General features: G+C 38.7%; 1 protein-coding gene across 1 annotated transcript in view; it reads right to left on the minus strand.

The window, feature by feature from the left end:
- dars1 (aspartyl-tRNA synthetase 1) overlaps positions 1-15,333 on the minus strand; it is a 51,207-nt gene that overhangs the window by 7,760 nt on the left and 28,114 nt on the right. Inside the window, exons 8-10 of the mRNA XM_041782401.1 lie at positions 12,656-12,767; positions 6,492-6,626; positions 3,320-3,467 (exon numbers count right to left, since the gene is read on the minus strand). Coding sequence (XP_041638335.1) covers positions 3,320-3,467; positions 6,492-6,626; positions 12,656-12,767 — 395 coding nt within the window. The remainder of the gene's footprint in view (positions 1-3,319; positions 3,468-6,491; positions 6,627-12,655; positions 12,768-15,333) is intronic.

Consider the following 15,333-nt stretch of genomic DNA (forward strand, 5'->3'; position numbering starts at 1 on the left):
CCTGTTTTTGGTCAATTAGGATTACCAAAATTATTTGCTAAATATTTGCTAAATGCCAGAATAATGAGAGAGATCATTTTTTAGACAATTTTTTGTTATTTTGTTGAGAGTCAGAAGTTTACATACATTTCATTAGCATTTGGTAGCATTGCCTTTAAACTGTATGACTTGGGTCAAACGTTTTGGATATGCTTCCACAAGCTTCTCACAATAGTTTGCAGGAATTTTGGCCCAGTCCTCCTGGCAGAACTGGTGTAACTGAGCCAAGTTTGTAGGGCGCCTTGCTCGCACATGCCTTTTCAGCTCTGCCCATAAATTTTCAATGGGATTGAGATGAGGACTTTGTGATGGCCACTCCAAAACATTGACTTTGTTATCCTTAAGCCACTTTGTAACCAGTTTGGCGGTGTACTTAGGGTCATTGTCCATTTGGAAAACCCATTTGCGCCCAAGCTTTAACTTCCTGGCTGATGTCTTGAGATGTTGCTTCAGTATTTCCACATAATGTTCTTTCCTCATGATGCCATCTATTTTGTGAAGTGCACCAGTCCCTCCTGCAGCAAAACAACCCCACAACATGATGCTGCCACCCCCATGTTTCACAGTTGGGATGGTGTTCTCAGGCTTGCAAGCTTCCCCCTTTTTTCTCCAAATGTAACGATCGTCATTATGGCCAAAAAGTTCAATTTTAGATTCGTCAGACCACTGAACATGTCTCCAAAAATTAAGGTCTTTGTCCCTGTGTGCATTTGCAAACTGTAATCTGGCGTTTTTATGTTTCTTTTGGAGTAATGGCTCCTTCCTGGGACAGTGGCCTTTCAGCCCATGTCGGTACAGGACTCGTTTGACTGTTGATAATGACACACTCTCACCAGCTTCAGCCAGCATCTTCACAAGGTCTTTTGCTTTTGTTCTTGGGTTGAGATGCACTTTTCGGACCAAAGCACGTTCATCTCTGGGACACAGAACCCGTCTCCGTCCTGAGCGGTATGATGGCTGGACATTCCCATGGTGTTTATACTTGCGTATAATTGTTTGAACAGATGAACGTGGCACCTTCAGGCATCTGGAAATTGCACCCAAGGATGAACCAGACTTGTGAAAGTCCACAATTCTCTTCCTGATATCTTGGCTGATTTCTTTTGATTTTCCCATGATGTTACACAAAGAAGCAGTGTGTTTCAGGTGTGCCTTAAAATACATCCACAGGTGTGCCTCTAATTAACTCAAATGTTGTCAATAAACCTATCAGAGGCTTCTAAAGACATGACATCATCATCTGGGCTTTCCCAAATTGTTTGAAGGCATAGTAATCTTGGTGTATGTGAACTTCTGACTCTCAAGAAAATAATAAAAAAATGTCTAAAAAAATCATTTTCTCATTATTCTGGCATTTAGCAAATAGAAATAATTTTGGTAATCCTAATTGACCAAAAACAGGAAAAGTTTCATCTGATTTAATGTTAGAGGGTGAGAAAAAAAAACAGTTAATGTGCCTTTTTATATAGTGTATGTAAACTTCTGGTTTCAACTGTATATATACATATATATATATATATATATATATGTATATATATATATATATATATATATATACATATATATACAGATGCTAGAAAAAATATGTGAACCCTTTGAGATTTCTTGGATTTCTGCATAAATTGGTCATAAAATGTGTTCTGATCTTCATCTAAGTCACAACAATAGACAAATGCTTAAACTAATACTGTGCAAAAAATGATACGTTTTCATGTTTTTATTGAACAAACCATTTAAACATTCACAGTGCAGGGTGGAAAAAGTATGTGAACCCCTAGGCTAATGACTTCTCCAAGAGCTAATTGGAGCCAGGAGTCAGCCAACCTCAAGTCCAATCAATGTGATGAGATTGGATGTGTTGGTTAAAGCTGCCCTGCTCTATAAAAAAACACACACCAGTGTTGAATTTGCTGTTCTCAAGAAGCATTGCCTGATGTTAACCATGCCTGGCACAAAAGAGCTCTCAGAAGACCTACGATCAACAATTGTTGACTTGCACGAAGTTGGAAAGGGTTACAAAAGTATCTCTAAAAGCCTTGATGTTCATGTGTCCACGGTAAGACAGACTGTCTACAAATGGAGAAAGTTCAGCACTGTTGCTACTCTCCCTAGGCGTGGTCGTCCTGTAAAGATGACTGCAAGAACACAGCGCATAATGCTCAATGAGGTGAAGAAGACTCCTAGAGTATCAGCTAAAGACTTACAGAAATCTCTGGCACATGCCAAAATTTGTGTTGAGAAATCTACAATAAGTAAAACATTAAACAAGAATGGAGTTCATGGGAGGACACCACAGAGGAAGCCACTGCTGTCCAAAAAACACATTGCTGCACATTTGAAGTTTACAAAAGAGCACCTGGATGTTCCACAGCACTACTGGCAAAATATTCTGTCCATAGATGAAACCAAAATTGAGTTGTTTGGAAGGAACACACAATGCTATGTGTGGAGAAAAAAAGGCACAGCACACCAACATTAAAACCTCATCCCAACTGTGAAATATGGTGAAGGGGCCATCATGGTTTGGGGCTGCTTTGCTGCCTCAGGGTCTGGACGGATTGCTGTCATTGATGGAAAAATGAATTCCCAATTTTATCAAGACATTTTGCAGGAAAACTTAAGACCATCTGTCCACCAACTGAAGCTCAACAGAGGATGGGTGATGCAACAGGACAACAATCCAAAGCATAGAAGTAAATCATCAACAGAATGGCTTCAACAAAAGAAAATATTCCTTCTGGAGAGGCCCGGTCAGAGTCCTGACCTCAACTTGATTGAGATGCTGTGGCATGACCTCAAGAAAGCAATGCACACCAGACATCCCAAGAATATTGCTGAACTGAAACAGTTTTGTAAAGAGGAATGGTCCAAAATTCCTCCTGACCGTTGTGCAGGTCTGATCTGCAACTACAGGAAACATTTGGTTGAGGTTATTGCTGCCAAAGGAGGGTCAACCACTCATTAGCCTGGGGGTTCACATACCTTTTCCACCCTGCACTGTGAATGTTTACATGTTTTGTTCAATAAATCATGAAAAAATATCATTTTTGTGCAGTATTAGTTTAAGCAGACTGTGTTTGTCTATTGTTGTGAATTAGATGAAGATGAGAACACATTTGATGACCAATTTAAGCAGAAATCCAAGAAATCTCAAAGGGTTCACATACTTTTTCTAGCTACTGCACATACATACATATTCACACACACATAACATTATATGTTTCATCACTACAAATATGCATATAATATTTGAAACTTGCGGTAAAGATCGAGATCTCACTTGTCTCTCAGGCCTTTGAAGATCTGCACCATGGTGTCAGTGATTGAGTCAATCACCTCGTGATAATGGTAGTTGAAAGCCATTTCAATATCCAGGCCCACAAACTCAGTCAAGTGACGATGGGTGTTGGAGTCCTCAGCCCTAAAAACTGTAGGAATATATGTGTTATGTTATCAATGTATGAAAAACATGGACAGAAGAAAGGGAAATATACAGAAGTTTAAAACATACTGTATCTAAAAAGGAAATGACCTCAGATGATATAGATGTATGGGTCCTGCCTAAAACTCCACAATCTAATTTGTGCACATTTACAGATAGATTTACAAGCTCTTGTTAGTATTTTCTAGTGTATACAAGTCTGTGTGCATTGACAGTATGGTTCTGAGATGTGCAAATAGTTCAAGAATGCTGGCTGGATATGATCAGAAGTATAAAGAATGCAGGAATGTTGGCAGATTTACATAAGGGAGATAGTACAATTAAAGATAGGTGATGAGTGCAAAAGTGCATAAGAAGTGAAGCATATTACAGCAGTCATTTAAGTTATAGTTAATAGATTAATTAATGCAGTGTGCATATGAGGTGAGGCATTTAACAGCGAGTGATTTAAGTTAGTTATTAGATTCAGGTGTACAAGCCGACAAAGGCCAGTATTCACAGGTGAAATACTGGCTTCAAATCGACAATCAGTTGTAAACCTCAAGAGTGTAGCCAATAAAATCACCTCCCAGACTCTCCTGTTTGACTTCGAACCTTCCCCCTAGGCCTCCCCTTTCACTTGGACATTCCAGTGTCATATTAGAGAAAGGATTTCACAACACATCTCAACAAATGTCACGCCTTATAAACAAACTCCTCCAGGAACAGGGAGGAAGAGGACACTTTGGTCATCATAAAGCTGTCTTACAAAATATAAACCAGGTGCAAAGATGGGCTCAGAAAGCATTAAAACCCATAAAACAAATGGTAATCAGCTTCACAAAGACACCTTCAGACTTTTCTCTGATCATGAAATGTTAACTAATGAGATTATTGGACCAAGACTACCTGACACCCTGTAGAGAGGGACTATTCCTTTGATCTCAAAATACTGTATGTTGGGTTGATTATGTTGTATTTGGGGATGCTGTTGAGTTTGTAACTCCATGAAAATCCTTGTCTATATTCTGATGAGTATACATGTGAGTGTTCCCACATATCAACATACAAATGTCTTATCTATGAATGAACTGTGTCAATTTCTTCAGTATCCAGTTTAGCTTCTGACTTTAAATCTGTAAAGAAAACAATTTATTTGCCATGTCATTTAACTTATTGATAGGACAATTCAAAACTGACCAGTGGTGAATCTGTAAGAGTTATGCGAGTTATGAGTTAAGCTTGTTCCTCAGCTTTATAATTGGATATCGCCAAGCCTTTATTAGTCCCACAAGGGGAAATTCAAAATTTATAGCAGCAACACTGGTGTAAACAGAGCACGCAATTAGACACATAGAAAAATAAATAGAGTAAGAAGAAAATGCAATTAGGACAATGAATAAATACAAAAAAAGGAAATATAGAAATGTGACTTACCATTTTAAAAAAATTATACATAATTTTCACAGCTATTATGTACATGTACACTATATTGCCAAAAGTATTCACTCACCCATCCAAATAATTGAAATCAGGTGTTCCAATCATTTCCATGGCCACAGGTGTATAAAATCAAGCAACTAGGCATACAGACTGTTTCTGCAAACATTTGTGAAAGAATGGGTTGCTCTCAGGAGCTCAGTGAATCCCAGCGTGGTACTGACAGGATGCCACCTGTGCAACAAGTTCAGTGGTGAAATTTCCTCACTCCTAAATATTCCACAGTCAACTGTCAGTGGTATTATAACAAAGTGGAAGCCACTGGTAACGACAGCAACTCAGCCACCAAGTGGTAGGCCACGTAAAATGATGGAGCGGGGTCAGCAGATGCTGAGGCGCATAGTGCACAGAGTCAATTGCTACAGACCTCCAAACTTTATGTGACCTTCAGATTAGCTCATGAACAGTGCGTAGAGAGCTGGGTTTCCATGGTAACAGCTGCATCCAAGCCATACATCACCAAGTGCAATGCAAAGTGTCAGATGCAGTGGTGTAAAGCATGCCGCCACTGGACTCTAGAGCAGTGGAGACACCTTCTCTGGAGTGACGAATCACGCTTCTCCATCTGGCAATCTGATGGACGAGTTTGGCGGTTGCCAGGAGAACGGTGCTTGTCTGATTGCGTTGAGCCAAGTGTAAAGTTTGGTGGAGGGGGGGATTATGGAGGCGGGTTGTTTTTCAGGAGCTTCCAGTGAAAGGAACTGACTGCTTCAGCATACCAAGAGATTTTGGACAATTCCATGCTCCCAACTTTATGGGAACAGTTTGAGGATGGCCCCTTCCTGTTCCAACATGACCGTGCACCAGTGCACAAAGCAAGGTCTATAAAGACATGGATGAGAGAGTTTGGTGTGGATGAACTGACTTGCCTGCACAGAATCCTGACCTCAACCCCATAGAACACCTTTGAGATGAATTAGAGTGGAGACTGAGAGCCAGACCTTCTCATCCAACATCAGTGTGTGACCTCACAAATGCGCTTCTGGAAGAATGGTCAAAAATTCCCATAAACACACTCCTAAACCTCGTGAAAAGAGTTGAAGATGTTATAGCTGCAAAGGGTGGACTGACGTTATATTAAACCCTATGGATTAAGAATGGGATGTCACTTAAGTTCATATGTGAGTCAAGGCAGGTGAGCAAATACTTTTGGCAATATAGTGTGTATGACATCAGTGTGTGATGTATCTATGCTCAGGCCAGGATACATTGAGCAGTGTGAGTGCAGGCCAAAAAGGTGACTGGGGAGAGAGTCAAATGGCTTTAGCACAGTACGATTACAGATTTTCCACTGTGAGTGTGCCCCCAAAAAATTGGTTGGTTGGTCTCCTAAACCTTGTACAGCATCAGTCATAACAACTCCACTTACACGTTAAGCATTTAAGCAGCTTTGTTCACGATTGAAGCAACAGAGAGCATCTGTAATAATATTCCAATAGGCTGTACACTTCTCATGACACACTGCTGATATCTAATTGTTTTAAAACAGAAAATGAAAATGTAAGAGGGAACAGGTGGGATGCAGAATTACCTGGGCCAACACAGAAAACCTTGTCAAAATCTGCACAGATGCACATTTGCTTGTAGAGCTGGGGAGACTGGGCCAGGTAGGCGCTGGTTTTGAAGTAGGACACCGTGAAGACATTTGCTCCACCTTCACTGGCAGCTGGAAGGGCACATAGACTACTTTCAGAAAATCAATGAGGTGTTTAACTGTCTCAAAGCGTAAAGCAATCAGACACTACATATTTGACAGACACATAATACAGTGACCACTTTGTAGAAAACTTTGGTCTCTTACTTTAAATCATAGGGCCTGCTGGAAATGCAAATTACTGTATGCATTTGCCACACACCCCGAAGCCAAATCCCCTCACCTGTTTTACCTCATTACCAACTACCCCATGTAAGCTCCCCTTGGAGCTGGACTTTTAAACATTAGAACACTGAATGATAAGTCTTTTATCTGTCAGGACTTTATAAATCACAATCATCTGGACTCGGACTGTGTGTTACTTATAGATGCCACGCCCCCTGACTTCACTCACCTCCATCATCTCACTGATTTCACCTCTTTTGAATATTTTAGTTTTATTACTAATCAAAACATCCTGTTTTAATTTTAATCATCTACAGACCTCCTGGATCAGGCAGTTTTTTTATTCGTGAGTTTTTATCACATTTTATTCCTAAACATAATAACATCACTGTTTTTAGGTAATTTTAACATACATATCTGTTGTCCCTGCCAGTCTCTTACTATTGAATTTATGGACAATTTGGAGTCTTTTAACTTTACCCAGTTAATTTAATCCAGTAGCCCATCACTCAACAGGCCACATCATTGATTTAGTTTTATACAATGGCCTTAGTCCTGATAATTTCATATAAGGATATCTGTTTGTCAGATCATAAACTGATTTTATTTAAAATGTTTTTTTTTTTTTATCTCAGCATTTTGTTAAAGAAATTGTGCCTGTATGCAGAAGGATTTTTAATATGGAAGCTGCTGGCAGGTTTAGGGAGATTTTTTTATTCTGTGTCTTTAACCGCCTTTAATCCAAATTTTAACGCAGAAGAGCTGATCTCTCTTGTTAATCAGACTAGTAAATCTGTCCAGGACTCTGTTGCCCCTTTTAACGATAAGAAATCAAACAGAGCTCCACAGCCATGGCTAACAGACTCCACTAATGAATTTAAAAGAGACTGTAGAAGAAAAGAAAGAAAGTAAAGAAGAACCTGTTTGCAAAGTTTTACGATATTTGGGAAGACGCTATGAAAGGCTATCAAAAGGAAGTTAGAGATACAAAGACAGCTTTTTATTTATTTAGCATTTATTTGACATGGGCACATGGTAACATTGATGCTGTGACATTTAATCATGCACAGGTCCCAGATGTACTTCTGTAAGTGTTTATAGCAGAGTGCTGATTTTCAACACTTGACCATGCGAGGCTTTTAGAGATTAAAGTTGGAACTAAGGGAGCCGTTAGAAAATAACATAGATACCTAAAACACCGTACATTAGCAAATACATCAGAGTTAAAATATCCAAGACAGATAAAATACAGGTGCAATAAAAAAATAGCTGTATTGGAGATGGTTCCTTCTGATGAACAGGTATACGAGCATTTATTTTGTGTGGGAACAGTATTGTTGCTCCTTCAGCCATGATTTAATACCTTTGTTTAAACCTTTAAAGTTATGATGTATTTTCAGCTCAGTAGGTAGATTATGCCAGAGTTTTGCTCCTGTAACAGAGAAGGCTGATTGTCCAAAGGACATTTTGCGCATTGGAATTCAACAGTTACCATTTACAGAGGCCTGTGTGTTGGCTCGATTAGAGTCCTGATATCTGCTAACAAATTCACCAAACATAGATGGAACTAGACCATGTAAACATTTAAAAACATTTTGATTTACAGGAGTTGATGAAGCTTTCAAAGCTAAGCATATTGTGTTTCTCCTATACAAGACAGCGGTGCCATTGGACAGGTTTTCTGTCCATGAATTTTATTGTCTGGTTATATACGGATGTGATTGGTTTTAAAGTTGTTTGTGAGGCTTGGGACCAAGAAGTTAGGCAGTATGACAGATGTAAAAACATCCCAGTATGCATGTAGAGCCTGGCTGATGATCCTAAAACTGTTTTAGTTGGATTCAACTGTTTCACAAACATAATTCCCTTGTTTTTCAAACCACAGGCTTGAGTCTAGTATGATTCCTAAGTACTTAACATCTTCGACCACATTAGTGGGCTCATTATTGATCTAAATCAAGAATGATTCTTTTTCATGTTGTTTACATGTAGAGAAACATATTGAGACAGTTTATTTAATATTCCATGTTAAATGAGAAGACTCAAGCCATTGTGATTCAGAGTGCAACAAATCATTGAACTGCTCAGTGACTTTCCTTGCTGATCTAGCTGGTGTGTATAGGACTGTATCATCAGCATACATTTGGCAATTAACAGCAAAACAAATCTCAGGTAGCTCATTGATATACATGCTAAAGAGCAGCGGACCAAGAACTGATCCTTGGGGTATCCCGATGCTGTTTGAGAGGAATGTGAATTTTAGCCCATTGACTGACACATTCCTCTCTCTCTTTGAGAGAGTCAAACCTCTGTGAAGCCTAATTGGAAAGTTAAAATCTAGAAAGTTTGGACAGTAGTACATCACATCACCCCGATATTAGCATCTTTACATTGTTTTCCTGTTATTTTGAGAATCAATTTTAAGATTTGACTCCTTACTTTTAAGGCACTAAAGGGTCTGGTTCCAAACTATATAATTGAACTTCTAACCCCCTATGTGCCAGCCCGCAGCCTTAAATCCTCAGGTGGAAACTTTCTGGTCGTTTCAAAGTCCAGACTTACAACTAAAGGTGATCGAGCGTTTTCCTTCAGGGCTACTTGCCTTTGGAACGAGCTACCTGAGGAGATGAGGCATGCAGAATCAGTCACTTCTTTTATAACTCTTTTTTTAGAGACTTGCTTTTATATGATCTTGTTGTTTTTTTATTTGGTTTTGATCTTTTAACAGAATTATTAATTTTATTTTTTACCCTCATCCCTTCAATGCTTGCGTCTCTTTTCTTGGTGTCCTTCTTTCTACTTTTGCTATTAAATGTAGTCATTTTAATACCTTTATATTTGTAGAGCTTGATTTGACATGGATTTCTCCCCTTCATTGATATTTTACTGTTTTTAGACGTTTTTTATTGTAGCACTTTGGGATTTGTTTGCCGAATGTAAAGTGCATTACAAATAAAATTTATTATTATTATTATTATTATTATTATTATTATTTACTGACTCTTGTTCCATTTGTCTACGTATCTAACTACTTTTACCTTTTATTGCTCTAGTTGATTTTTCCCTCTTAATGTTTTTTAACTGCTCACTTCTTCTTACATCTTGGTCCTCTTGGTCTCAACCTGTGTAGCTGGGTTCCTATTGTCATTATTGTTTTTATGGTAACTATGATGTCATGTGATGTCTGTTCTCTACTGATGTCTTTTATGTCTTAGTTTGCATGGTGTCTTATGTCTGCATTCTAATGATGTCTATGATGTCATGGTTTGCTTGGTATCTTGTGACATTTGGGTTCTGGTGTCTAATGATGTTGTTAGTTTATCATCTTGACCGTGTTTTATGTTCGGGTTCTTGAACTGTTTGGGTTCTGTTGATTTTGCTGGGAATCATTTCTTCTGTCAGGTGGGTTTTGTTGCTTTGTTCTTGCTTCTTCACATGTCAAAGCACATTGTAAACCTTGGTTTTTTAAAAGTAATGTATGTGATATGAAAATAGTAAAATCTGTAAATAATATATCTAGTAAAGGAAATATAAGTAGTATTATATTTACATATTCTATTACTCCACCTTAACACTTGTTTTATTATTTGTTATTTTTCCAAGCACCATATTTATGCGTAGTGCTGTAAAAATGAACATTACTTAATTGATTCCTCTTTTTCTGTGCAAGTAATACTGATAGGGATTCTGGACTATGGGAGGATTCTCTCAGTGTCCACCTTTCCAGAGAGTCCAAGGTGATACCTGTATGTTGAACCATGCAGGGCCGAGTTCACTGCTGCACAGACAACCTGCACCTAACAAAAGCTCCCATTAACACCAGTCTGCAACAGCTTGGTTCAGAATCATCTCGCCCTCATGCCTCTCCTCCAGATAGCTGCTATTGTTAACTTTGAATTGTTCTAACTAGAACTTGGGTGTTTGTCTTGTTGACTATGGGTGGGTATCTAAGTCAATTGTTAATAATTACCTCAGCCTCAGAAGTTATGTGATCGGTAGGGTTTGTTAGTTTGTTTGTTAGCAACATAACTCAAAAATTTATGGACGGATTTTGATGAAATTTTTAGGAAATGTCACAAATGACATGAGGAAAAACTGATTAGATTTTGGGAGTTATCCGAGTCTGGATCCAGGAATTTTGTAAAGGATCCTTTACTATTGGGAGATAGGGCTAATGGCGGAGGTCTGCGCTCTCCGAGTTCTTTTCTAGTTAGAACTGGTGATTGTTTAAGAGGTACTCATTCACTTAAGATTGGGCCAGGAATAAAGTTTAGTTTTAGTTCACACACGTACACCTCAGTTTTACTCTTTTGTTTAGTCTCACTGGGATCAAGGCTGCTGTTCCTTTTAGGTTTGGATAGATAGAGTAGACAGTTAGGTTTTGTTTAACTTTTTTATAAACTAGTTGGCTCACTGCTAAACTTTGGTTATAGTCCTCCCTTTAACACTCCTTTATAGGTTAGGATCAGCATCCACCAATTCTTTCAGTTACCTCTTGTCTTTGATGTTTTGTAAAACAATTTTACCTCTTTTGAAATTAAACAAATTTTACTTTAACCAATTCAATCTGGTTTTGTAATTCCCTTTTTTCCCCACAAGCCAAGTTGTAACAGCATTCAAGAGAGCAACCTTTTATTGTCCCTTTTTTGGAGTCTCTAGATTGAGAACGGACTTTTCCTCAGAAAAACCTGTGTAAAATGCTTATCATCTTTCCTATTATCGTCATCATCTTTGAACCTGAACTGGGTAAGGCTTAACACTGTGGTCCAGTTGAGTTTTCCAGCAAATAACCTGTGGCTGTAATCATCTACAGGCCTCTGTTTCACAATAAAAATTCGGATGGGCCAAAATATTTTGTTCTTTATTCTATTACTCAATGCCAGTAGCACCTAAATTTACATGGAGTTACCTGTTGAGTTACAGTGTTACCTTTCAAAAGAAAAACTTGTTATGTGCTGGCACTCCAAATGGTTCAAACATAGTATTCCATTCATTTTGGGTATATGACTGGATAGTCATTTTTGACTAATCTTACCCACATTTCTAAGGGGTTACACCAGCCACAAGAAAATACTTAAGAGAAACAAAACTGTGCCAGAGACTTTTATCATACAAATTGTTGAACAAAACTAAGAGAAAGTAATGCATTTCAAATATTCATTATTTAAAAAGGTATAGAGTTGCCCAGTATATCTTAGAAAACAGTCCTCTACAAAAAAAAGCCAAGATTTATAGACACATCTGTGTTTCCCTTTAAAAAAGGCCATACATAGATTCTGACATCAAAAGGGTGGGGTTTCACACAGCAAAACTGCTCATTGCATGCACAATGGGTGTTGGCAGGCAGGAAGATATTTTTTTTTTTGCAAAAAACCCACAGCACTCATGTGCAAGTGCCTTCAGGATTAAAGGCACAGCAGTTATGAATCTATAATTACCAACCTATGTCAATGCTTTTTGTTTTAAAAAAGAGAAGGAATTTAGAGAGTGGTTTAAAAGAAATATAGTAAGCATTAAAAGGATATAGTTTTAGGAAGGCTGCATTAAAGATCAGAAAGGCTGTATATGACTTAATATAGTTGAAAATAATCAAACATTTTGTCTGTTGTGAGCATCACAGCTGTGCATGGCTCTATATTACTTATTGTAACTGATTTTTAAGCCTTGATCAAACCAATGCAAACAATGTGTTTTAAATGATAGATCTCAAAAAATCAAGGGGTGGGGCAACAGAGACAGGAAGACAACTGTCAAAAGACAACTCACTGAACACCTGGGAGTCTTGATACGGTTGTGACCACAACTGACTCAATACATGTAAATCAAAACGGTCTTGGGTAAAGCTCAACGTGATATGTGCAGATGTGTGTTTGTACCTGATATGATTTTAGGAGTCTGGATCTCCACAAAGCCCTTTTTGGTGAGGGTGTCTCTGAAGAGCTGGCACACTCCAGACTGCAGGCGAAAGATAGCCTGGCTGGTGGTAGTCTTTAACAAACATCAGCAAAACATTGGTCAGTGTGAAAAGAAGAGTGCTATTTTCTTTGCATGACGTTCTGATCAACATACAGGGCTTTTCCACTACGGCTTTTGGCCGGGCCGAGCCAAACCAAGTTGAGCTGCGCTCAAATGGCCCTACTCATGAGCGGGGCCATTAGAGCCAGCCCCACCTCCGAGCGTGCTGCGCTGAAGTCGTAGTGGTTTGCAGGGTTCGATTTGTCAGGGGGATTTACCCCCTCCATGATAATTTTTTTCACCTCATAGGGAAACAGGGAGACACGTTGTATCCCTGCCTCTGCTCCAGCTGTCTATAACTCTGTTACAGTGGTGGTCTAATGTCAGCAATCACTGTCTGACTTAAACATTTATGACACAAGACCAAAACTTGACATTTATGTTACTACAGCCCGAAAGTTGCACATAGCTTCTCACACTGACGAGTGAGATCAGGAAAGACCAGGCATTGATCCAGGATTTAAACTTTTCTGCACCTGCTGATAATAAAAGTTTGACCCTTTCCCCTTCTGATAGACAGATAAATTCTAGACTTAAAAAAAAAAAAATGCTGGAGATGTTCAAAACATTTAGCCCATGACAGTCTTGAATTTATTAACTGGCGCTAGTAAAGCATGCCGTTCCCATTGCCAAATCCAAAAATATGATTGCGTTCATTTTCTACTCTCTAGAGACCCATAAATCAATAATCAGTAGCCTCTTCTTTAACTTATATGCAGGAAAATTCTCTCCTTTTGATGATGAGTAGGCATGAATTGTTTATTGGACACGGAAAGAGAGATTGAGGAGGGCTCAAAACACTGTGTCATGACCTCTAGAAGCACCCTCATACAGGTAACTCGGGTGTGGTGGAAAAGCAAATCCCCTGCCGTGTCGAGTCAAACTGAAACCAGCCGCGCCATGTAATGGAAAAGCCCCATATGGAGGTCTTTAATATGCATTAGCTAGCAGAGGACAGACTAGCAAAATCAAAAACACAGTCATGTCCAAACAACAGCAAAAAAATACATTCAATCAGACTTATAATCAAGCTTGCCTCACTTTAAACTCCAGATCTGAATCATTTCCTTCTTTTCATCACTAGTTGCTGCCAAAGCATGAAAGTGACTTTTCGGACTAACAGCTAAATAGAAAAGAAAAACGCTAAAAATTGATAAGCTAATTACTGTGCAGCTAATGCTTCAGGGCTGTGTGGCTGAAACAGGTCCATCCACTTCTAATACAGTGATTCACCAGACAAAGTAACCTGGAGTTAAAAGTAAAAATGTTCATCCTCAAAACACTTTATATCTTAAGTATGCAATGTCACTGGTGAGCAGACAACTCCTTTTATACAGCCTGTTCCAGGTGTGAACATTCAGCTTTTATTTCACCTCTGTACTAGTTTGTACAAAAGGAGACATTTTTATATATATGTACAGTAAAAAGGTAAAAAAATAAACATAAAAATGTAAACAGGAAACAAGAGGGAACAGCACTGTGAGCATGATTATTGTGCTGATTATTTACACGCCATGCTTCTTTGCTATCGCAAAGCTGGTCTGCTTATATATATATAAGTTTCCCAGCGTAAAATAGCAGCATGGTTGATCTGACCTGGCATTAACATGCCTCTTGGGTGATAACATAAGTGTAGGGATGAATATCGAACCCTGATACAGACACATTCAGTACCTACTGGACCAATTACAACATCAATACTTCATTTTAATACCCGGCCACCCCTCTTATTCCATGTTTGACTGGCATCTTTTGAAGTTATTTCCAGGATTATTTATGATACCCAGGCAGCTGTTATTCCCCCACTGACTTTCACCACACTTTATTTCTCTCAAAAGTATTCAGGCACATTTTAGGCACCGGCACCACGTAAAAAATATCAATTTAGCACCAGTATCAGGAAGAACCCAAACGATACCCATCCCTAAACAAGTGGGCAGGTCTGGGCACAAGAATTTACACTTGGGGATCTACGTGCATCTCCAGGGTCCACTTCTTACTGGATCTTACCTGACTGTTCTACAGTTGAAACCAGAAGTTTACATACACTATATAAAAAGGCACATGCACTTTTTTTTCTCACCGTCTAACATTAAATCAGATGAAACTTTTCCTGTTTTTGGTCAATTAGGATTACCAAAATTATTTCTATTTGCTAAATGCCAGATTAATGAGAGAGATCATTTTTTAGACATTTCTTTTATTATTTTCTTGAGAGTCAGAAGTTTACATACATTTCATTAGCATTTGGTAGCTATGCCTTTAAATTGTATGACTTGGGGCAAATGTTTTGGATATGCTTCCACAAGCCTCTCACAATAGTTTGCAGGAATTTTGGCCCATTCCTCCTGGCAGAACTGGTGTAACTGAGCCAAGTTTGTAGGGCGCCTTGCTCGCACATGCCTTTTCAGCTCTGCCCATAAATTTTCAATGGGATTGAGATCAGGGCTTTGTGATGGCCACTCCAAAACATTGACTTTGTTATCCTTAAGCCACTTTGTAACCAGTTTGACAGTGTGCTTAGGGTCATTGTCCATTT

This window comes from Cheilinus undulatus, unplaced genomic scaffold, assembly GCF_018320785.1.
Source record: "Cheilinus undulatus unplaced genomic scaffold, ASM1832078v1 Contig1, whole genome shotgun sequence".
NCBI lineage: Eukaryota > Metazoa > Chordata > Actinopteri > Labriformes > Labridae > Cheilinus > Cheilinus undulatus.